Source organism: Marmota flaviventris, chromosome 3, assembly GCF_047511675.1.
Source record: "Marmota flaviventris isolate mMarFla1 chromosome 3, mMarFla1.hap1, whole genome shotgun sequence".
NCBI classification, from domain to species: domain Eukaryota; kingdom Metazoa; phylum Chordata; class Mammalia; order Rodentia; family Sciuridae; genus Marmota; species Marmota flaviventris.
The window spans coordinates 28,950,043-28,976,309 of NC_092500.1; the positions used below are offsets into that span (position 1 = coordinate 28,950,043).

The 26,267-nt window shown below is 33.5% G+C and overlaps 1 protein-coding gene across 1 annotated transcript in view; it reads left to right on the top strand.

Annotated features, from left to right (window-relative positions):
• The first annotated feature begins 19,244 nt into the window (after nt 1-19,244).
• Epyc (epiphycan) overlaps nt 19,245-26,267 on the top strand; it is a 33,519-nt gene continuing 26,496 nt past the window's right edge. Inside the window, exon 1 of the mRNA XM_027932786.2 lies at nt 19,245-19,409. Coding sequence (XP_027788587.1) covers nt 19,245-19,409 — 165 coding nt within the window. The remainder of the gene's footprint in view (nt 19,410-26,267) is intronic.

Consider the following 26,267-nt stretch of genomic DNA (forward strand, 5'->3'; position numbering starts at 1 on the left):
CCACATTTCAGAATAACTGGTATGCTCCAATGACTTATTAATATGCCAGGAGATAGAGTAGTTAATAATGAAGTTGTACTTAAATTCTTCTTAATATTCCTTGTATGTGAAGCTCCCTTAGAAAACCTACCAGGAAGAGGAACAGTGGTCAAGATAGAGTGTTAGCATTCCTAGGAAATCTACCTAAATAACTCAGAGAGCAACATAAATTTAAACACAAGTCTTTGTGAATTACAGAATAATAACAATAGCGATCTATGTTAACAAAACTATTATTTGACAAATACTCCCTGTGCATTGGAATCTGTGCTATATATATACTTTTTTATCCAATAGATCACTCAAATATTCAATCCTCATGTTCATCACAACAAGGGGTATTATTTTGTCTATTTTACAGAAAAAAAGGTCTGAGATAAAAAGAAATTAAGTGAACTTTTCAAGATTCCATAATCAGGAACATTAAACACAGAGGTCACCTAACTTCCAAGCAGAGGTTCTTCACCCTTTGTTAAGAATGATATGCTTTGAAACTTTCAAATGAATAGGAGTTAAAAAGGTTAACTTTATGTGTCAACTTGGTTGGATTGTGGTGCACAGTAGTTTTGACAAATAATAGTTCTGATATTGTGGTGAAGGAGTTTTGTAGATGGAACTGACATCTATAGTCAATTGACTTTACATAAAGGAGATTACCTTCAATAATGTAGACAGGGTTTATCCAATGAACTAATGAAAAACTCTAGTGTGTCAGGGAAAAAAGAATTATGTCTCAAGACAGTAATATAGAAATTCTGCTTGAGTTGCCCGCCTGCCAGCTTGCCCGAAAACTTTCAGACTTAAAGATGCACCAACTTCTGCCTGAATTTCCAGTTTACTAATCAGATCTAAAATTTTAAACTTGAAGCCCTCACAATTGCATGAGACAATTCCTTAAAGTGAATTTCTAAAGACTATATACATACACACATATATTTCATTCGTCTTGCTTCTCTGGAGAACAATTACTGGCATAAAGGGGCATTCACAACTACCCTCAGTTACATCATGTACTTAGCTACTTCTTAAGGTATTATGTTGGTCATAAAGCTGCTTAAAATAGACTTAGCTGTAACAGAACCTACAAATGTCTTCCTGTGTTACACAGTGACCATGTGGATCATTATAAACTAAATTCTTCACATGCACTTTTCAGAAGTTTTAATTTCTTCTATGATTTAAAACTACACTTATCTTTAAATTTTAGGCAACATCAAGAATATCACCTTGCGTTACAAAAGATTAGAACATCTCCCCCAGCCCACTGCTGTTCTCCAAAAGCTCCATGCTCCTGCTCTCAAATTCTCCTTGATAAAGTTAGATTTATTAGCCCTAATGAAAAAAAAAAAAACTGCATACACCCTAAGAGGTATTTAGTATTACACATTTTACATTCTTAGTTGAAATGTTAATTCCCTACGATTGTAGAGTTTCCAAGATGCTACATGCAATCTTGGTAAAATTTGTTGGTGTGCAAAATGATCCACTCTTCCTCTTTCCTGTTCAAATTCTGAACTAATTAGTGTTGGCAGTAAATTCCAAGATGCTCAGTTAACTTAAATGAATAATTCCTTAGTGTAAATATGTCCCAAATATTGCAAAGAACATACTGACAATCACATAAATTGTCATTTATTTGAAATATGAATTTTACTAGTTATGCTAAATTCTATATACTAAGTCTGGAAATACTTAATAGTAATTATTGATAAATACAATTACATTGTATATAAAACAGGAGAGCAGAATATCACATTTGCTATTGATATGGTAGCCAGTAATATGGATGAAATAAATAATTCTTACCAGAGAGTTTTGGTTTTAACACTGATATGAATAGCATAATAAATTCTCATAAAGATGATTTAAGAGCTCTGTTTTCCAGGTGGTACAACTGAATAGATAATTTATTCAGATATAGTGAGGGTTGACAGTCAATAAGAACTAAGAACTAAATATTTTTTAAAATAAAAACTGTATAAAATAAATAAAAATGGTATTTTGTGTAATTAAAACACTTATAGATGAACATTATTGACATCTGGGTATATTTACTTCAAAGTCTTCTATGTAGTATGTGTGTGTATATATTTACACAGAATGAGATACATGTATACTTGTGCAGATTGAAGGATTGATATCATATTCTCTCTGCTGCCAATCTCTCCAGTTCTGAAGCTTATCGTGTTCCTCTATTTTTGATCCACTAATAATGATCACAACCTGCCCAGTATGTCAACAGTCAGTAAAATCTTCTTAAGTGAGTGAAAGATGGGTTATTATGAAATGATGAGTAGGAGAAAAAGTTAGTTAAACTTAATCACTCACTGAGTGGCTAGAATGGTACTTCATACAACCAAGTGTTCAGTAAATGGTACCAGCTTGAGGACTGACTGAAGATGTACTGAATTAAAAACATAAAAACTAAAGCAGGATACTATGAAGAAAAATAATAGAAAACCTATCTCAGTTTGGAGGAGTCATGAAATCTTCACTGGGACAAACGATTAATGGCAAAATTTTTTTAAGAAGGAGAAGCAACACATAAAAACAAAGGGAAGGACGCAAATGAAGAATGTGATATGGAAAAGAATTTGTTCATTGGATTGGTGTGACTTGATATGTGTGGGAAATGAAGCATGTGACTGGTCAAGATGGGGTGGGCAGGGCAGGAGGCCATCTCAGAGACATAACTATAGCTGCATTAAGGAGTTCATGTTTAAGTCTAAGTACAAGAAAGAATCAGTGCTTATTGTAAATGGCCAATGAACACCAACAGAAAACTTAAAAAATAACTATAGTATAAAATTATGCACTTCAGACAATTTAAGGAAGTTAAAAACATATGAAACACATTAAGTAAAAATATAAAATTTTATAATTCTTTTCAGCGAAAAGTTTCCTGGTTGTTATAAACTGAATGTCTAAATTTTCTCACATAAAGCAGAAGCACCTTTGATTCCTGAGATGTTTATTTGGTGACGTAAATTATAAGAAAGATGAAGTTGGTCTTTATATGTGGTGTCTACATTAACCAAATTCCATACCCTCACTTTTTCAAATATTTTGTTAATTACTAGTAAACCTAGTACATAAAATCACTTTCAAACTCCTTTTCTATGGTATATTTGTTTTTAATATGTAACTATAATTTTCATTAACAATTATGAGATAATATGATATTTTTGAAAATTGAAAGATTATTATAAGATTATTTATAAGATAAAATAAGGAGAGACCAAACTTATTAGCAACTTGTAAAAAATATACTAAATATCATCTCAATTTGCAAACTGAGTAAACTTAATAGATGAGGCATACAAAGTGTAAAGTTTGGATGTTTAGACTCTGGAGGTGAATAGTTTATTCACCTCCACCAGCTGTGAACACTATGCTGAAGACGTATCATTTTGTAAGCAAATCAATAAATTAACTTTAAAATTTAGAACAAGTGTTTTAACCAAGTTAGACAGCATAAAGAACATTCAGTTAAAAGAAGACCAGATATTAATCATAACAGAGCCAACAGACATTGGAGTTAGAAAGCGTGGGAGCAAAGCTTTAGGACTGTTGACATTTACATGTATGTATAGACCTTGAAAGTCAGAAGTCAAAGAATATTCTGTAGTAAGAACATCATGAATGTACTCTGTGATACAGTTTTCCTGCTTTGGCACAAACTTCTTTTGATTTAAAATGTTTTCCTTAACAAGAAAAAAAAATATTTGCTAAAGGATACAAAATTTATTGGGTTTATGCATAAGGCACACAGTGTGTGGTTATACTTGTGGACTAGTGCAGAAACCCTACATTAACCAGAAGTAGTGACAGTGGGAGTCATAGTAACCTTAACAATCACTTCATAGTCTACCCTTAGCCCAGTATAATCCTTTATATGTAATCTATGTTCTCACTGTACCCTGAGAGATTCATGAGGGCTCATGTCTCTAGTACAGTTCCTGTGATAACAGTAGGAACTTAAAAATGAAAGCAAATTAGTGAACAAATGAATACACTATTTTGTGCTTTTGATATAAAGTAATGATACTGAAAAAAAATAGAAGTTTTAGACCTAGAAAAAAATAAATCAGGTAATACAGAGACCCTCCTGAACACACTTCCCCTATTACTGCCTTGCTTTAGTATGGAACATTTGTTTTAATGAAGGAACCACTGTTACAAAGTCCACTGTTTACGTTACAATTCACTACTTTTGTTGTATCATTCTGTGGCTTTTGACAAGGGCAGAATGTCCTATATTCACCACTACAGCATTATATGTCCATATCAATGTCTTAAAAAAAAAAATCCCCTGTGCTTCACCTATTCATGCACAACCACCCTTTCCAAACTGTTGTTCTGGCAACTGTTGATATTTTTACTGCGTCATAATTTTGCTTTTTCATAATATGATATGGTTGGAATCATATAATACATAGACTTTTCAAAGTGGCTTTTCTTTATCAATGTGCATTTAATTTTTCTCTAAGTCTTTGTGACTTGATTGCTAAATTTGGCTTTAATTTCTGAATAATTCTCCAACTACATAAAAATACTACTGTTTATTCATTAACCTATTAAAGGATGTCTTGATTGCTTCTAGACTTGGACAATTTTGACTAAAACTGATAAAGAGAGTATTCCAAATTTCTTTCCCCATCCCTTATAGCATTGATGTCATTCATTTCATTTATTTTTTTAATCTTTTCGTTGTTAATGGACCTTTATTTTATTTATTTTTATGTGGTGCTGAGAATCAAACCCAATGCCTCACACATGCTAGGCAGGTGCTCTGCCACTGAGCCACAGCTTTCATTTCATGTATTTATACAGTATAATCACCCAATATATTTTTGCTATCATTATTTTGAATAAACTATTTGTTAGATAAATTATGAATAAGACAAATAATATTATTTTACCATCATTTATTCCTCCTTTAATGATCCTTCTTCCTTTGTATAGCTCTAAGTTTCTGACCTATGTCATTCTCTCTCTTTAAAGAACTTTTAAAATTTCTTGCAAGGAAGATCTACTAGGGGCACATTCCATCAATTTACAATTGTCTGAAAAAGTCTTTATTTTTTCATCACTTTTGAATGATAACATCAGTGAATACGTAAGTACATCTTGCCTAGTTTTTCAAACACAAAAAAAATGTTATGCTTAAAGGCAAGAAAAAACACTTTGAGGAGACAAATTAGGCATCAGAATAAGATTCAGGTATGACATATTTTGAATTATTAAAGAGAGGATGTAAAACAATTATATTTAATCTGTTAAGAATGTTCATGGAAAAGTTGACATCATGCAAGCAGATTGATAATGGAAGGAAATTCTTAAAAAAAAAAAAAAAAAGATATTTCCAGGAATCTAGGATTTGTGCTTCCACCCCCCCAACAGTTTATATATTTCACTCTCTCCTTGCTTTTGTGGTTTCTATTTAAAAGTTTCATGCAATTCCTATTCTTAATCCTTTAAAGATAGGCTTCTTCACTGTTGAATTTTTTCAAAATCTTTCAAAGATTTTTTTTTATCTTTGATTTTGTGTATTTAAGATATACCTAGGTATAGACATTTTTGGTATTTATCCTACTTGTTTGTCTTGAGTTTCCTGGATATGCAGATTGGCATCTGTCATTATTTAAAAAAAAACAAACTGTAATTATTACTTCAAATATTTCTTCTTTTTCTTTCTATATTTCTTATATTTCTGGTATTTTATTATTTATATGTTACATCTTTTATAATTATTCTACTGTTCTTGGATAATCTATTCCTTTTTAATTCTTTCCCTTTATATATTTCACTTTTTAAAGTTTCTATTGATGGATCTTCAAGCTTGCTGATTATTTCCTTGGCCATATTCAGTCTACTGATGGGCCCATCAAACATATTTATTTCTACTACAGTGTCTTTGATTTCTAGAATGTCCTTCTATTACAAATCTGTTCTTGCATGTTAGCTACTTTTTTATTAGTGTTTCCAATATATTAACCATAATTGTTTTAAATTCTCTGATATTTGAAAATATGTGTTTCTGAGTTTTATTGGGATCCTAGTTTGTTTCTTCAAATTGTTCTTGATTTCTACAATGCCTTGTAATTTTTTGTTGAATACCAAAAGTTTGGTATGATGTATTTAGTTATAGTCACTGAAATAGTCAAGCTTTCAGTGTAAGGCTTTATGTAAATCTGGTGTGGAGTTGGGCTATGTTTAGAGTTGGGTTTCCCGAAGAATCCCTCATTAAATAGAGTCTGTCTGGAAGCTCTATCAATTGTGATCTTTCATTTTCATACCAAAGTCTTGTTGATGTTGGTGTTAGATGGTAAGGAGAGCAAGTACTCTATGTACACATGATTAAATCTCAGATTTTAGTACACCTAAGTTCCTAGGCTATAATCTCAGAGTATCCCCTAGACCTTTCTTTTTTCCCCTCCCCTTATGTGAGACAGGAAGGCTAGAGTGGACTGGTGTTGGCTGACTCTATTTCTTCCATGTCGGATAGGGCTCTGTTAGGGGTAGATTTTCATGGCGTGAAGCTTGTTGTTACTTTTTCTTGGACATATTTCAAAATGTTTACTAAATATAATAGAAGAATGAAAGGATCAAGAAAACCCAGAAAATAACTAAATTTCCTGGAGTGAAAAATCATGGCAATGAAAAAAAGGAAAACGAGTTTCAAGGATACTATTATTTCAGAAAAAAGATCATTTAAACACAAATAATAATTTAAAAGTATAATAGGAATTCACTGAAATTAAAAATAATAATATGCAAATAAAATGGACCTTTATTCTTTAGAAGAAACTGATAAGAAACATAAAGGCCAAGTAATCAATTGGTGATGTTATAAAAGTTGGAGTTCTCAAAAACACCTTATGAGCCCCCAGAGAGGAAAAACAAATATCCTAAACAGTGGAAAACAATTAACAGGGCTTTAGAAATTTTCAGTCCAGAACTGCCAGTAGACAATGAAGCAATGTCTCCCAATGTTCTAAGGAAAATGTGAGTCAAAAATATCCTACCAAACAATTTGTCCTTAGAATAAAAAGGTCACAGATATTTTGAACATGCAGGGACTCAGAAAATAGCACATAAGAGTTTGGTAAAATCTGGAAATGAAAAGAGCTAAAAAAAAAAAAAGAAAAGAAAAGTCTCAAAGTTATACTGAGCTTATGTGGAAAAAAATCAATATTAAATACCACTGGGCCCATATCTAAAGTCAAAAATCAATAAAACTGTATTGTATAATGGGATAAAGATAATGATATAGATCCAGAGCCAGAGTTTTATACGATAATTTAAATTATGAAACATTTTAGTTATGTAATCTTGAAGAAACTAACAACATTTACACATTATATACAGTTATTGTGAAGATTAAAGGTGTCAAAACAGCCACACACTAGACATTAAAAAGCCTCAAAATATTTCAAAGCACATAAACAGTGTGTATCCAGATATAGGAAAAAACTGTCATAATCCCTGCAAACTAAAAATATAACAAAAATTGAAAGTAGGATGAATACAAATGTAAATAAGTACATCTAAATATGAAATACTTAAAAATAGTTTCATTTTTCCTTAAAAAATTTAAAGGGATATTTTTGAACTAACATTTTTGTGATGAAGTATCTATGTGATTTTCATCACTTTCTTCAGTTAATTAAAATTCAACATTTTAAGTAAAATAACATATCATATTTTATAATGTTTTGTAAAATTAATCTGGCTGTCAGCATTATGTCTCTTTTACCTATAAATATGCAGACATAATATTCTGGGTTTATTTACATAGTGATTACTTCCTTTTACCAAAACAATTAAAATTCTTGAATTTTTATAATGAGAATTATATAAAAACAAGAGTTTTTTTTTTTTTTTTAACTGCAACATAACAAAATTAAAAAGGAATATTTTGAAACAAAATCATACTGGTAAAGTGAGCATTGATGGGAGATGACAATAATTGTCATTTTATTTATTAATCAAGCATGAATAATATAAAATGTTATGTGAAAAATATAATGTGCCATAAGCTAACCATGAAGCAGAACTTTCAGCAAAACAGACAATAGCTCAGCCAAAATAACTTCCAGACAGCATCTGTGATCAGGTGCAAAGAGCTATTTCACTCCAGATTCTTTGGCTCTTTTTTTCTATTCCCTGCTGTGAGTTGTTCTCCATTCTTTATTCAGTCCACTGAAGATTATAGAATAAAAGCATTTGGCCTAAGCCCTGAATCAGTTTATTTATTTATTTATTTATTCAAAAATATTTATTTATTGAATGCCTTCACTGTATTGTGGGCTGGCACTACAGCATTTATCAAAATCAAGTAAAATAAATTTTCATGGAGATAACATTTGGATAAAGGAGATAACTGATAATTTGTGCAATGATGTCAGATAGTTTTAGATGTTATAAAGAATGTCAGTCCTATTTTAAATAGAATGGCAGGGATTAAGTAAGAAGAGGTCACACCTAAGTAGAGCTTGGAATGAGGTATGAAGTTAGCCAATTAGGACATTAAGTTCTCCCAGTGCCTTTTTTAAAAAGAAAATTTCAGTGATGTGTATGGGGTTTGTTTAGAACCAGTAACACAAAGGGAAATATTTTGGGGGTGTCTAGAATGAAGACTGTCCCTTTTTCTTGGTGGATTTTAACCTGAAAATATGTCAGACATAGAACAGCTGTAGCCATCTGTTCCACTTGGAAGCTAAGCTCTGGGTAGTACCAAGGAAGATCCATGGAAAGAGAAACCTGTGCTTTACTGTTATTTAGGAGAATAAATCCCCCTTTTCCTTACCCAATTTGATGTTTGGTTTTCTCTACTTTTAACCAGAAGGAGAAGTAAATGGTACAGAAACATCACAAGTCCATGTCATTTATCTTTGTATATAACACACACACACACACAAAACAACAACAACAACAACAACAAAAAAGACTTAGCAGCAAATAAAAGTAAAGCCTTTCTTCAGGAAATCCATAAGTAATAGCTTGCAAAGTATCTCTGGAAAGCTAGACAGTTAGTTAGAACAGAAAAAGTAATTTAGTACTTTAGTCAAGAACCAGCTATTGCTACTTAAGTATAGGTAACCCTATATATATATTAGAATAGCCCAAGAAATGTATAGGTGTGGTTAAGTAATCATTTACTAACTCATTAATGGAGCCAAGCATTAGTTAGTAGATCAATTCAAAGAACCCCGAGCATGGATTGTGACTCAAAAACTATTTTGGACACTAAGGACACAACTGTGAATTTGACCAATAAGATTTATATATTATGGACTTTGTATCCACTTTGGATAGACCTGTACTATATACAAAAAGAGAAAGATAGGCACAGACTGTGGCAAGTGTTATGAGGAAACAAATGTGATGTGAAGGGAGAGGGTCTCCTTGCATGTACATGCTCTGGTTAAGCCTCTTTACAATGAGTTTATGCAAAAACTTATGCAGATTTAAAAGTGAGACAGTCATTCTAAAATAAGGAAGAAATACTTAAATTTACCCTGCTAAGAAAGCAATGATATGTCGTTATTCCTAAACAGAAAGATCATCTATAAGTCTGCGGCGCAGCAATGGAGGCAGAAGTGTCTGATCTCAGCTTGAAATAGAAGGCAGGTCAAAGCAGCGAGGGACCTCTTCAGACCATGGTTCAAAAGTCTTAATTTTACAAAAAGAAGTATGAAATGATTGAACATCTTTTTTTAAAAATTATTTTTTTGTGTATTTACATTTTCATAACTTCTCTGGATGGTATTTGGAGAATGCATGATAGAAACACAGAAGGAGGAGCAGACAGTTGCAGTAATATGTTTTTATTGTTGTTGTTTGGATATTCCAGATGGGAGATGGTGGAAAGAGATGCATTTGTAGTAGACTGATTTATTTGGACTGATTGGATGAGTGAGAAAATTAATAATAACTTTTTGCTTTGGGACAGAGCCAACTAGGCAGATGTGATATTACTTAAAATGCAAAAGGCAGGAGAAGAACCACGTTCAGGATGTGTCCAAGAGCCATCATTTTAGGCACATTGTGATTTTCCAATCAGATGTTGCTAGGGATACCCATCATTTCAGGCACATTGTGATTTTCCAATCAGATATTACTAGGGATACCCAGGTATGTTGAAATTTAACCCTCATTGGGAACCTTGAAGATGGTGGAAATTTAATTGAGTATAGCCTTTGGAGGTGAGGCCTTTGGGAGGTAATCAAGGTTAAATGAGAACAAAAGACTGGTTCCCTATATAATGGGACCCTGGCTTTATAAGGAACAGATAAACCTTAATTAAGACTTTTTATCTTGCCATGTGATTCTCTAGACCCCTGGGGTCCAGGGAATAGGGTCCCAACCAGCACAAAGGACCTCACTAAACTGGGGACATTAGTGCCTGTCTGTAATTCCAGCTATCTGAAAGGCTGAGAGGTTCACAGTGAGCCTGGGCATCTTAGTGACACTGTCTCACAATAAAATAAAAGGGGTTGGGAGTAAATAACATGTCAGTGGTAGAGTGTACCTGGTATCCCTAGTACTGAAAAATTAAAAAACAAAAGTTTTCAAAAGCACACTCCATTTTCTCAAACACGCCTGTTTTCAGAATATGAACTTTATAACCTTTTCTTCTTTATAAATAACTTAGTTGGTGGTATTCTACTATAGTAGCAGAATACAGATTAAGACAATGAATATCCCAGTGAAGATACCAAATTCCAAGTAGTCATTGGTGTAGAGGAGTCTGCGGTTGAGAGTGCAATATGGGGACAGGGATGTAAATATGGAAGATTTAAACAGAAAATGACAGTTTGGTGCTGTGGTTAAGAACCTCGGCTCTGCTGCCAGACAGTCTCAGCTTTGATTTTGGCTCCATCTCTAACTTGTTGAAATCACTTAATTTCCCTAGACCTTAGTTTCCTCTTGCATAAATGAGGCTAATAAACAATGACAGGCTCATAGTAAGTATTCAAAATGTTAGTTTTCATTAACACGGTGATTGTTTTTGTTATAATCATACCATGGAATCAAATGAGATCACCCAAGAAGAAAGGGTAAACAGAAAAGATTAATCAAAAGATTAAAACCTGAGGCACTCCAAAATTCAGAGGCCAGGTAATGGAGATGGCAAATGAAGAAAGTGAGAAGGCATAGCCAATGAAGTAGGAAAAAAAATTAAAGCCAACATAGGCATCTGAGACACTAAGACAAACCAAGAAACTACAGAGGGATGAAGGGGACATGGAATCACAGGAGGGGAAACAGCCTATGAACAGCACTTATTTGGGAATTTGTTTTTTTCTGTAAAAGGAGACACAGACATAGTATAGTTGTAGAATAAAAATTTGGAGTCAAAGACCATTATTAAAAAAAAAAAAAAAAAAAACAAGGCACAATTCCAGAAGCCAAAATCATTTAATGATTTGGAGGCTAAACCAAGTCAGTAGAGAACATTTTAAAAATACTGCTATGTTTTAAAATAATTTGATTTTAAATTCCTTTAGATTTAGTATGTGCTTCTGCTTCTACCATGTTCTATTGACCCGGGGTCAGTTCACTTGTTTTACATAGTGACAGGAGTACACCAGACCCTGAGCCCAGAGAATATAACTGATTTCACAGAACTGATCTAGTGGAGGGGGAATACTGAGAAGGAGGAGACCCTGAGAAAATGAAAGAGAATAATATCCCAAGCATCATTTGGAGAATAAATATTTTTAAATTTCTGCACAAGTACAGAAGGGAAGTCAAAGAAGAGGCATATTTAGTGAAGGTGGTTTGAGTAGTGGAAAGTCAATTGTTTCTTTGATGGCTTCTCCATTTTTAGTGTTGAGGGCAAAACTCAAGTCATAAAATAGTCATCTTTGTGTTGGGGAATCAACATCAGAAACAAAGTAGATCTACCACAATAAGAAGCTTATCTTCAAGAATTTAAAATGAAACCATCCACTACTATGTGTGAATTTCACCATTAATATAAATAGCTTCTCAGAAGTAGGAGGGAAAAAAAAATAAGAGTTGCATTCAGCCAAGACTGAGGTTTTCCCAAGTGAGTAGGACTGAAGGAAAAAGAAGAAAGGGCAGCAAGTGTTTGGTAGCATCTATGGAGTGAAGATCGCCTGAGATAGAAAAAGGAACAGTTTCAGCACCACCTTAGCAAAGGTTGTGGAATGCCTGGTAAGGATACTCTAGAGGGTGTGGCAATGATGGCAGGTAGCAAAATAGAAATGTGCTAATTTCACCATACATGAAAAGATAGAAGAGCCTGGCCACCATAATAAATAGATCATGCACTTGGAGGGTCTCATCATTGGGGAGAATAGAAGCTGTGTTTGTAGAGGGGATGAATGAGCAGGGTCCAAGTATCATCAACAAGAAGAAGTCTTGTCAAACAGAGGCCAAACAGCCAGTGACAGGGACGACACTGGGGGTAACAAAGCCACATTTCATGTCTTCTAAGATAGATACAATTTTTGAAAGAGTAAAGAGAAGATATCCCTTGGAAGAGAAAATATTGAGAAGAAAAATCTCCACATGCTTGAGCTAGGTGAATGAGAAGGAGCAAACAGACACAGCTTTAAAAGAAGTGCAGAGGAAAGCTTTTGTCAGGAGGCAGCCAGATTCTCTCAAAGTCAAGGAAGTGCAGGAATAATTTCCTAAAGAAACTGAGGACAAGGTGAGTTTTTTGATTGCATACCAGGTTTGAAAGATGACTGGGTTAAATGAAGTGGCCACACAGCACATGTGGGTTTGTAGTGATGATGGAGGCCTGGAGGTTTGGGCCACCTGGTGAGTGGGCCTCCAGGGCAATATGGAGTCACCCTAAAAGTCTCTTTAAGAAGGAAACTGAACATTGCAAGCAGCCATTTTATTACTTATCATCATTAGGGTGGGATTTGTCTACACCTCCTGCAGTTCTAAATGATGTGGTGTTTTGGGGGCAGGGACAAGGGCAGGAAGAAGTTGGCTCTCTCAGCATGACTGTTGCTCTTTGCTCATCCCTGCTCCAGAAGAGAAAGAAGAATCATTAGCAGAAAACTGTTCTGTTTACAATTAATTTTGTTGCAGCAAATGGGACAGTTTTACAGGAATTTTGTAAAGAGGTGCAACCAAAAGATTTTGTAAAACATTTGGGAACTTAAAAGGAAAAAAATAAATAAAAAGAGACAAGAAAACCATAGATAATATCACTAGTCATAATAACTGATCCCCTGAGGGTTTTGATAACCATGCTTGGGCTCTAGTAAGAAAATTATCATGTGAAGGGAAGATATTTACCAGGGACAAAATAAGCTGGAACTTGTCATTAATCCTTCTTTACCACTCAGTAGAGATTAGGTCCTCATGAGATTGTTGGAACCTTGAGCTCTACCAGTTCAAAATAGATTTTAAAATGTTGGAGAGAGTCCAAGTAAGACTAAGAGAAATGATGTAAGAAGTTATCATTTTGCATAAAGAAAGGTGAAAGTCTTATTTAGTTGGAAGAACAAAAGTTTGAGGAATTATAATTTGTTTTCAATCTTTTAATAAGACAAGTAGTTTGACTTTTAAATTGACATGAAAATGGGACTTCAATTTCATTAGTAGATAGTGTTTCAAAGCCTAAGGAAGACATCATTTCAACACCAAAAATTCAACAAAGGATAGTAGGAAATATTTCTGGAAATAATTTTATAGGATAAACCAGAGCCTTGCAAAAAGCAAATGGGACATATCATATATCCCACTTCTCTGTCACCTGAAAGTATGCATAAAGAATTAGATTAGTGAAAGAGGAAAGAAAAATAAGTGTCAGGTATTTCAGGGATATTCTATTAGATGTTTTTATTATAAACTATCAAAAACTCCTAAAAGCTAGTGACAGGTAAACAAGCCTTGAAATAGAATCCAAGAAGCCAAGAGCTACCAGAACTTTTATTAGTCACCATATCCCTCATATGGGGATTCAACCCACAGAAAACCCAACTTGGCTTTTACTTTGTGTCACATGTAATTCTGGATCATTTAAAATCAGAGTCTAAGTTTTACAATCTGTGAATAGTGATATTCATTCTGCTTAAGAATGTGTTGAGAAAAATAACAATAATATATGAAGTCACTTAACTCAATGTGAGAGCTTGTTGCTAATTAGAACTGGCTAATTTAGGAACACAGATTTAGGGCTCTTTCCAGCAATGCTTCTAACAGTGGCTTGTGTATGATGCGGTGAGAACTTAAAGATGTCAGCATGAAGTCCCTGCCTCCAGGACTTCCTCGTTAATTTTTTTTTAATGAGAGAGAGAGAGAGAGAGAGAGAGAGAGAGAGAGAGAGAGAGAGAGAAAGAGAGAGAGACACAGAGAGAGAGTTTTTTTTTTAATGAGATATATTTTTTAATTGGTTGTTCAAAACATTACAAAGCTCATGACATATCATCTTCCATACATTTGATTCAAGTGGGTTATGAACTCCCATTTTTTACCCCAAATACAAGTTGTAGAATCACATCGGTTACACATCCACATTTTTACATAATACCATATTAATGACTGTTGTATTCTGCTACCTTTCCTATCCCCTACTATCCCCCCTCCCCTTCCCTCTCATCTTCCCTCTCTACCCCATCTGCTGTTGTTTAATTCTCTCCCTTGTTTTTTTTTTCCCCTTTCCCCTCACAAACTTTTATACGTAATTTTGTGTAACAATGAGGGTCTCCTTCCATTTCCATAGTTTCCCTTCTCTCTCCCTTTCTCTCCCCCCACTCATCTCTGTTTAATGTTAATCTTTTCCTCATGCTCTTCTTCCCTGTTCTGATCTTAGTTGCTCTCTTTATATCAAAGAAGACATTTGGCATTTGTTTTTTAAGGATTGGCTAGCTTCACTTAGCATAATCTGCTCTAATGCTATCCATTTCCCTGCAAAATCCATGATTTTGTCATTTTTTTAGTGCTGCGTAATACTCCATTGTGTATAAATGCCACAGTTTTTTAATCCATTCATCAAAAAATTAAACAACAAGATAACAAACAACCCTATCAACAAATGGGCCAAGGACCTGAACAGACACTTCTCAGAGGAGGACATACAATCTATCAATAAGTACATGAAAAAATGCTCACCATCTCTAGCAGTCAGAGAAATGCAAATCAAAACCACCCTAAGATACCATCTCACTCCAGTAAGATTGGCAGCCATTATGAAGTCAAGCAACAATAAGTGCTGACGAGGATGTCGGGAAAAGGGTACACTTGTACATTGCTGGTGGAACTGCAAACTGGTGCGGCCAATATGGAAAGCAGTATGGAGATTCCTAGGAAAGCTGGGAATGGAACCACCATTTGACCCAGCTATCGCCCTTCTGGGTCTATTCCCTGAGGACCTTAAAAGAGCATACTATAGGGATACTGCCACATCAATGATCATGGCAGCACAATTCACAATAGCTAGACTTTGGAATCAACCCAGATGCCCTTCAATAGATGAATGGATTAAAAAACTGTGGCATTTATACACAATGGAGTATTACGCAGCACTAAAAAATGACAAAATCATGGATTTTGCAGGGAAATGGATGGCATGAGAGTTTTAATATTTATTTATTTTTTTAGTTATCGGCGGACACAACATCTTTGTTTGCATGTGGTGCTGAGGATCGAACCCAGGCCGCACACATGCCAGGCGAGTGCGCTACTGCTTGAGCCACATCCCCAGCCCTCCTCGTTAATTTTTGAGATGTCTGGTAAGCCTCAAACCCTATTCACTATCACTGGTTCCATTCTAAATAAAATTGGTCCCCCAAACACTAATGCACACTGAGAACTGATCATTTGGAAGCAGGATTCGTTGATGGGTATCAATGAATCAGAGTGTTAGAATAGACCAGATGGATAAAGATGTTTTAGGGACAGGAAAAGTTGAAAGAGAAGTAGAAAAGGGAGTGAGAGAATCCAGAAGACCAACTTTTTCTCACCCAACACTTTGTGCAGAACCAAACTTGCTTTCAAAATTCAATGTACTTACTCATTGTGGTCCTGGGGGAATGAGCTGATGCACAGTTAAGTACCTGAATCCTACATTTATATAAAATACACCAGAATGTATGATACAGATTTCATTTTTCTCTAGAACAGTGTAAAAGTGAACAATAGAAATGCAATACACATTTTTCCTTCTCCATAACAGTAATAAAACTCAGTTTCACAAACCACAGTAGGTATCAAGAACCTATAACAAGTCTTGAATTCAGAGAGGACATTTTTTTTTATGTAATTTGATTTGTTTGGCTCTAGTAGATAAAAGAGTGAAGAAAAAAAGAGCCTTTCTTTCCCCTCAGAACACTGGGATCATATTTAGCCTTTATTTCTACATATTTTGAGAATCTTATGCAAAAGGTTCATTGTTCATTGCTATCAAAGCATTCCAGGCAATCAAACTAATTTAGATATCTTTTTTTACATACCCAAAATTAAACAGGTAAAGCTTTTGTAACATTTACTGAATTTCAGCTAACATTAATGAAAAGTGAAGAAGGTAACTGAAAACATGCAAGGTTTAAGAAAATTATTTCTCATTAGAACATTTATGAAATGCTTATCTATAGTACCCCTACATATATTAACTTCCTTTCATAATTGTTGAATTCGTTATAGATGAGACATATTAAAACCAACGTTTTCCACTTAAATTTTAAAAGGTAAAACATGAGCATTATAACTTAATTAGCATAATTTTGGGAGCTTTATATACTATGTAATTTGGATTCTGCTGCTTAGTTTGGGTGACTATAAACTAATTTGGGGTTTTTAAAGACTGAGAAGGATTTCTCAAGGTTAGCTTTTCCAAACAGAAAGTTGAGTGTTATATTCCACCTCCCACAGACCAGAATTCACATCCATTGGTCAGGGGCAAATACCACTGGCTCTACATCTTCAGTCACTCTGCCATTTCACCAAGTCGGAGCCAAAGGTAAGTTTTCACACTTGCTTTCTTCTTGGGTTAGAGACTTTTTCCCCTTGCTATAACAACCTTTAAAAAATAATTAACCTTGTTTTAATATCTCCTTGTAAACTGTGATCCAATGAATATGGTTTTGTTTTGCTGTTGATTTTATATTTATATTATTCTTGGAAAATCCAAAATTCTGAATTAGGTTAGGAATTAATAACATGGGGAAAATTGTTTACCTTAATACTCATAACAGATGCCAATAAAATTGTAGTAGTTTCCAATGTATGCCTTAAGTCAAGAGCTCTGACATAGACCACAACCTTTGGCAGTAAATACAGGCACTACTGATTAATATTGATTGAAATATTATGCAAAGGGAGAAAGCAATGATAATTCAGGTGTTGAAGATATTATTGTGATCATATAGCATTATGTATTTAGAATGATTTTTTAACTAACTATTCTAAATCTTTAAATAAGCATAGATTTTCAAATTAATCAGGAATGGTTCAAATTGAACAACAAATTCAAATTTCCAACTAAGAAACTACATTAAGTATTAATGTAGTTTTTTAAATAAACAAATAGATGCCCCTCATATATTTAAGATTCATCCAGATAGCCTTATTGCTGATAGTTTTATGAGACAGATGAAATGCAAGTCAACTCTGATATTCAACCTTTTATAATTACACATAGAGTATGAAATGATATCAGCAAGTGCATGATTTCTTTGAACAATGGAAGTTGCCAGAAATATACAAGGAAAATATTGTTTCAGGTTAGTGGCTACTATTAGTGCTTCCTACTTGAATACTAGAGAAGAGTTCATGGAAGATTTGTAAATCATACTGTTTTATTAAGTAGGACTTTGTTGGTAATCACTGAACAGTGCCAAATCTGCAATCCTGCGAAAGCCAGTGAAATAGAGGCTGAGTTTATCCAGTGTGAGTAAAAAAAAAAATTATTTGAAGAAAGTATAGGAGGGATAAAAAGGAGCTCCTTGTACTGCTTCTTATTCTCAGAGGAATTTCATATCCTTCTGCCTAAACCTGCTTCATAAAGACTTTCTTTCAAGTCACTGAAGGTCAATTTGTCTGCCAATGCATTCAAGTTTGAAAGTAATATTTATCATGAATTCCCTTTTATACGCATGCATGGTACTAACACCACATGCACTGTTCTTACAGTGAACTCAAGAAGTGTATCCAAAATACAAACTCTTTAAAACTAAGACATGACTGAAAAAAGTTTTACAATACTTTGCCTGCTGACTAATTGATCATAGGTAACATTTTTGATAGACCCAACTGAAATGTTTAAAATGAAGCCTGAACTAAATGCATTCAAAGGACTACATACAGAACTAAAATAATTAAAATTATTAAATCTTGAACCCCCCCTGAAAAAAATTTTAATATTCATGTTATCATGGAAGATAAAAATGATGCTTACCAAAGAATTTTAAAAAGGTTTTTCTAATCCTATATGTGTGCAGATCCTTCTCTAAGGGAATGTTGCCAAATAGTGCATTTAGACATGTATTCCAATTGATTCCACATTAAAACTTTTGATAGCTACTAAGAATTTAAATAAAATTCTAAGGATGGCAGGAAAAATAATTTTCTGCTCCATTTAGTTAAAAACAATTTGAAAGCTATTGCATTAAGTATTAATTTATGTATTCAGATACTCAGAATCAACAGAGAAGTAATAAGTGAAAGTTTTCTTACTATTTTGTTTTGGAACAAGATTTAGACTCAAATGTATAAGAAAGAGTTCTGCATTATATATCTATAGACTACTTTGCCTCATTTTCCTCAACTGTCAATGATGTGACCATTGTAGTCATCATCATTATCTTCATCATCAACTCTATATACCAGAGTTGAGGAGTCTTAATGCTTATGAAATGATAAAACTCTGAGATACTGTAAAGTATTTAGTGAATAAGTGTCTTACAATCTTTCTCCATCATATTTTCTCCACATCTTAAAATCAGTCTTTCTACAATTGAAAAATCCATTGTGAAAATGTAATTTTTTGAATTAATTTGAACAGCTGGTACCAGTGGTCCTCCAAAGCCATGCAATTTCATGTATTATGTTTATAAATTGTTTATAAATTATCCATATAAAGAAAGCAACCAGCTTGAGCTCCTTGATGCTGACATTGATTTATCATTTCTATTTGGTACAAACCCTTTCAAAGCTATTATCAATTAAATATTTATGCATTTTAATATTTTATGACTAGGAGAATTTAAAAGATGAAAATGTTAGCAAGACTTGTTCTGGGACTTGTCATCTTTGATGTTGCTGTGCCTGCCCCAACTCCAGAGCCCATCAACTATGACTCAGAAACCTATGATGCCACCTTGGAAGACCTGGAAACCTTATACAATTATGAACACCTTCCTATTGATCAAGTAGAGGTAATTGGTTGTTCCCACCCTTGAGACTTGTAAAGGCATCAAATGAGGGATGATTGAGGTTTGTTCTCTTCAAATAGATTTGTGCTAATTTTTAAGTGGAGAAGTTTTATCTTAATAATTTCATAGGAATATTTTCCATAGAATATATTCACTCTTTTAGGATTAGCACTGGGACAGTCTTAGTTTCTTGCAATTTACTCTCTTTTCTTCAAATCTTCTCACTAAATATTTTTTAAAAAGGAGTTTCTGTCACATTATAATAGAACAAATTGGAAGAAAAGATAGTAAGCCAGGGTAAGAAGGGTTACAATAACATACATGCAGTTTAGAGGAGAGTTTGGAGCAAAGAAGTTGTGAGACTAAAACAAATGAGAAAATAAAAAGAAAACAGAGAAAGGCCCATGGTTTGGAACTACACTGCCTCCCAGGAGTATGTGCTTCTCTGAATGACTGACCATCTCCCCCCAAATCGTGTAGGTACTAGCTAGGCTGCAACCCACTGCGCAAATCTGATGTGACATGTTATAATTAAATTCTGGACTTTTTGCATAACTGAAGGATACAGGATAATTATTGTGAATCAGAAAGCAAACAGACCTTGAAATCCTGGAGTATGATTAATGTACAGCATTGACAAAAACTATCATTAAACAACAAGGGAAATTACATCACCTTTAAAGAATCATAACACAATGTGGGCAGTTTTTCAAGTGTACATCTTAGAAAAATTACTTTTAATAACATGGGATAAAATATTTTTTTAAAAATCATCATGTTTAACTTACACAGAACTTAGATTTATCTTTATAAAAGAGATAATATGGATTTTCAACATTGTTTATGTTGCCTTGTAAAGTGAGTCAGATTTTCACAATATGATGATCTTATGAGTCATCTTATTTTTCTTTTCTCTCCCTCTCTCTCTCTCTCTCTCTCTCTTCCTCCTTCTCTGTTCCTTTCATTCTGATTATTATTGCTCCTACCCAACCTTTATCTCTTAGGTCTGCTTCCTCTTCTTAATAAAACTTTATGTTCAAAAACAGATCAATTTTCATCTGTATATTTGATTGTGATTCTTTTTTCCCCCTAAATATTTATTAATACTTCTCCCTGTTGAATTCACTCCACCATTTGGTTTCTCTTATGTCAAAGTGCTTTATGAGATTTATGGTCATTACCACCAATCTTTCTCTATGTGGCTTCTATATCTCTAAACTAAAGCATCAATGTGGAGTCAATGTAGTCAACTCATCTGTCTTGTTCCTTTATAATTATTCATCTAAAAAACCCTTCAGTGCATGTATGCATTTATTGACCACATTATATATTTTACTTCCAATTTATTTACCATTCTATAGAAAAAGTAAGCCATAAGTTCAAAGCTGTTTGTTTGATGGTTACTATTAATGGATCCTTTGAATAGAGATGAGAAGTGGATTCAAGGTTTCTATTTGTTTGTTTCAGTAGACCAAATGCACAATAGAAGAAATACTGCTTGGGACCAAAGTTTTCTAGACAAAACTGGGGAGCAGTTGAGCTTTGCCTTCAGAACTTTTTAACCCGTTCCTTGCCTTGCTATCAAGATCAATTTTATTGCCCATCAAGCCTCAGATATTCTCAGGAGGTACTGTTGTTTTTGTTGCTATCAAAAAATTGAAGCTAATAAACATATCTATACAAAGAAAATTATTATAGGCCTTTTCCTTGGTATTTGCATATTCTGAAATAACAAATTCCTGCAAGATACTAAATATGTGGCAGTGTATCATTACATGCCCCAGCCCATACCCTGTACAAACATTCCTAAATTGGCACAGAATTCTTCCTAGAAAATCCTAGCTCTAGTAAAATTTAGTTTTCTTAATAGTTGAGGGCTCCAGACCGTCATAATAATTCCTTATGGCTAAACAAAATATATTATTTATTCTTGAGTTAATCCCTTATGGTGAATTCATCAACAGAAAACTGGTTTATAGAAAAATGATGATCTAGAACTAGATATGAATATACAAATACTATAATAAAATAATGTATTTTTTTAAAAAAACTATACATAAGTTTTTAAATGGAAACTCGAATTTTAAAAATCTTGCAAAAAGCAACTGAACCTCTCACCCACTACCTATGGAAAACAATAGTAAAGCAATATGTCAGAGGTACATAAATGACTTGCAGAACAAAATTTAGAACTCCAGTTTATATATTGACAAAGTATTAATATATATTGTTTTGGAGGCAAAGAGCTAGTATAAAATTCCATATGGAAGATTGTGAAATAAAGCCAATGTATGTAATCATATGGATAGATTCCAGAACATAGAATTCCTATCATGAATTTCTTGAATCTAGTCTTAGAAATCCATTTTTCTGTCTCCTGGAAAGCTAATTTATCTCATCTTTAGGAATTAAGGCTATTTGTTTCAGATATTCTTGATCCTATATGAAACTTCTGCCTCAATATGATAATATGCCCATATTCAGTACAGTTGGTGAAGAAAGTCATGGTAAATAAAGCACATGGGAAATGATGGGATTATCATATTGTTTCGTTTTTTATCCTTAATGTCAAAGGTATATTTCTGCCTATTTTAGCTTTGAATTTGTCTTATCTATAGAAAATGAACCTTATATGCTAAAATTGTTAATTAATGGGATAACTGAAAAATGCTTCTAAAATATATTCCAGTTTTTTTCTTATACATTATAAGACTTGGTATCTCAGGCCAAAGTAGTAGGTAGGCCCTTTGGTTTAGGCATTGGCTGATTAATCCTTAAGACCTTTGAAATATATCATAGGCAGTATTCTAAGATGTCCCTTAAGAAAGCACATCCTATGGTGTGTCTATTCCTTATATAGTACTTAGCATCATGGAAACATTGAGATTTACAACTTGTAATTAGGATATGTTCATGTTGGAGTTGAATTTAAGAAACAGAGATTACCTAGGTGGGCCTGACATACCCATGAGCCCTTTAAGTAAGCACCTGATCATTAGGGACAAAATCCAAAGCACAAGAAAGAAAGACATTATTTTTGGCTTTGGAGATGGATAGATTGAGGATAAAAGGTAAGGAGTGCAGAAGGCTTTTAGATGATGGAATAAAATTGATAGGCAGCCATCCTATCTGGATCATAGTTCTAGAGATGGAGGAGAGATAGAGAATTCTACATATCATCCCAGCCATGGACATCTACTTAATTTGGGCCTTTTGAGATCCTGAACAGGCCATCCCTAGACTTCTGACCCACAGAAATTGTGAGCTAAAAAATGGATATAGTTATATACTGCTGAATTTATAGCAATTTGTTATGCAGTAGTAGAAAATTAATATACCATGTAATAACTTAATTTTTTCTCAAAATCAAATTTTAATTATACTGCTCCAAGTTTGTTGTTTGAGAGCCCAGTAATTTAAACTAGTCAATAGGACAAAAACCTATTAGCACCCAAAAACCACTGTTAGAATCTCAGTTGAGGTTTTCTGATTTCTGTTGGTAGTGGTATATTCATTACCATATCAGTTGGCAGGAAAAGCCAGTGAATTATTACATTCTTTAAAAATTGTATGCAGCAATAGTATGCAGACTACTTAATGATTTCTAATACATCATGGATCCATTGAACAATTCCATTATAGTGCTGTATACTACCCAGGGGATACATTTACTGGTATGCAGGAATTGGTTACAGATGATATGATCAAAATATGAACTTTCTTTCTGACAAACAATCCTGAGTGAACACTTATTATGTAGGTACTATTGGGCAGTACGCATGTTATCTCATTTATTTATTACATAAAATTATTAAGTGCTGCCATTATTCCCTTAGATGAGGATATTTAAAATAAGAGGAATTAAGTAACTTAACTAAGATTAAACATAAATGATATACAGTCATGGTGATACAGCCTTCTTATATCAGAGCATAATTTCCCAGAAAGGTAATGAAGGCTGCATTATCCTCCCTCCAATTTCTACCATTTCAAATTGCTCTTTTAACTTAAAATTTGTTTTAATTGAACTGAATGCCATGTAGTCTAACAGTCCTAAAAGAGAAAGAAGAGCATTCTGCTCTGTGTGCATAACATGAACTAGAAGTAACCTTTTCAGATAACTGACACTATTATCTAATTATTGTAAGAAGGAATGACTTAAGACTACTTCATTATGAATAATTATGAATAGGCATTCTCCAAGATACATTTAAGTTCTGGAAAATGGCCTAAGTGATCTAAGGAAACACTATTTTTTTTTCTATTTGTCTTAAGGGGTTTGTCAAAAGTCATAGTTTTCAAAAGTCAATAATCTTGGAGTGGTTTAAGTTGAGATTGTGCATTTGATGGAGGAGATTCTCTGCTTATTCCATTTTCTTCGTTTAGCTTATGGGATGTTGATAGTGTAGTTCTCTTAGGTTGGAGAGGGCTTCAAATTGTTTACTAAGAAAACCACTGGATGTGCCCATGAGTAGTGTCTTTTCCCAGCAGTGTGCTCAATGCCAATATTAAAACTTATGGAGCTCTTCTGAGAGATGTGCACTAACATTTCTCCAGAACAATTTCCTTGACTCCATACAATGAAACTTCTCCTCAACCATACTACATTAACCTAGACTTATATAGTTACTTTTACTTAATTTCACCTATAGTATTCCTATGTCTTTAATAAACATCAAGAAATGTTTTACTATGGAGCTCTATGGAGCGCTCAATTATATGCATGGTAACGGCGGAGGTAGAGGGTGTTTGTTTTGGGGGCTCTGTATCATGTAACTGATTGTGCTCGTCATTTTACCTTGCCTTTTCAGGAATCTGGAGCCCAATTTTTACTTCATTCTTCCCTGGTTTCATACAAAGTCCTCCACTTTTGTTTTCTTACCACCCTCAGTTCTCATGAATAGTTTTTGAAGCATTATCTTAAGAAGTTATTTTATCACTGACCCATGTACTTCCTAGAATGTGATAGGGTATGCATTCACAAGTAAATAACAATAACGATATATAAAGGAACTTTAATTAAAAAATTGCTATAGAAAATTTATTGCATGAGGGATGTTTTTCTGGCTGATACTCCTCCACTGATCTTCAAATTGAGGCCAAATTTTCTTCTTCATGAAGAGAACAAGTGAATAGATTGCATAAAACCATCCTTATAAAAAATTACATTTGAAAAAAAATACCACTGGGAAATGATGAAGCTATGTAAGTTTCTTCAAAGGGATGCAAATGAATTTGACACAGTTTTAAGAATGGGAGAGAACTCAATGAAATCCATTGTACTAACCAATAACTGAGGAATGGTCCCTTTTTTTCCTGTGATCATTGTAATGTGGTATCACTAAAATGATCTTATGGGTTCACTGTAATACCAGAAATTGCTTAAGAAGAATCAAGCTAATTCTGGAATATTTATAATTCCAAAGTTCATTTTACATGATTAAATATAAAAAGGATCTTCACTTGAGACTTTATGAATCTAATAAATTTATATAGAGCTTTATTAAAATTAAATCACAATATCAACACTTACCTCTATGCTTTAAGAACAGAAGTACTTAAATTACTAATATTTCTACTATTTTTTCCTGGGTGACAAAGGTTATATAGTACTTTTATTTAGAATTATATCTCACTTCAGCCAATATATACAGTGTATTTTACCATATCAAACATATGGTTTGCATGTCAGTCACCTCGTAATGGAGGGAGAAATTTTAACTCTTATCAATCTGTATTAAATATTGTTTTCTGAATACAGTGAAAAATAAAAGCTAATCTCTCATCATTAAAGATACTGTGGAGGAAGTGAGAAAAGAATTTTGTTGATGCACTTTTTTTTTAAAGAGAGAGGGAGAGAGGGAGAGAGGGGGAGAGAGAGAGAGAGAGAGAGAGAGAGAGAGAGAGAGAGAGAGAGAACTTTTTAATATTTATTTTTTTTTTTAGTTTTCGGCGGACACAACATCTTTGGATGTGGTGCTGAGTTTCGAACCCTGGCCGCACGCATGCCAGGCGAGCTGGCTACTTCTTGAGACACATCCCCAGCCCCTGTTGATGCACTTTTAATGTTGCTTTCTGATAGACCTTCCATGTGACTGTTTTAAAAACATTTGATTTTTATTTTAAACAATTTGAAAACTTTAAAAATGAAGCAACAAAGAGCATATAATAATGAAGGCCCATTGGGGGGGGGGGCACTGGAAACTTTTTCAGTGACCTCTTTGTATTTGTATTATATGTTATTTATGAGAAAATAATCATAAGTGAATTCATACTAACCCTGGAAAGAAGATATTATTTACCCAGTAAATAATATTATTATTATAATACTATTAATAATATTAAGAATTAATGAGGACCATAACTTTATTCAAGATTATTCAGCTAGTCAGTTTCACAGTAAAATTTAGGCCAGATATATTTTTTTTTCACTCCAAAGCAGACTTTGACATCTAAAGCCTCCATTATTTTTCTGCCTTTTTTTTCCCTGTAATTTTGACATCTCTTAACTGTCTCCAATATTAAGATTTATTTTCTCTGAAATTATGCAATATAATTTCTAGCAATCAGAAAACAGCAATTTTCAAGTGATTTTAATTGATACAATATGGAAAGATCCTTTAGCTGTCAGACTATTTGAGAGGTAAGATGGTCATTCAAAACTTTATGTGGTTTTGTCAGAAATAGGGCACAATCTTTGCCAAACACATTTCTTTTCTTCCATTTTCAAGATAAAATAGAAAATAAAATACAACTTTTATGGCCAGGTGTTCATGGCCACATACTTTTAAATCACTAATATAGATCACTCAAATAAATTTGAGCACCACTTTCATGTTTAAAGCAGAATTCCATGTGCTT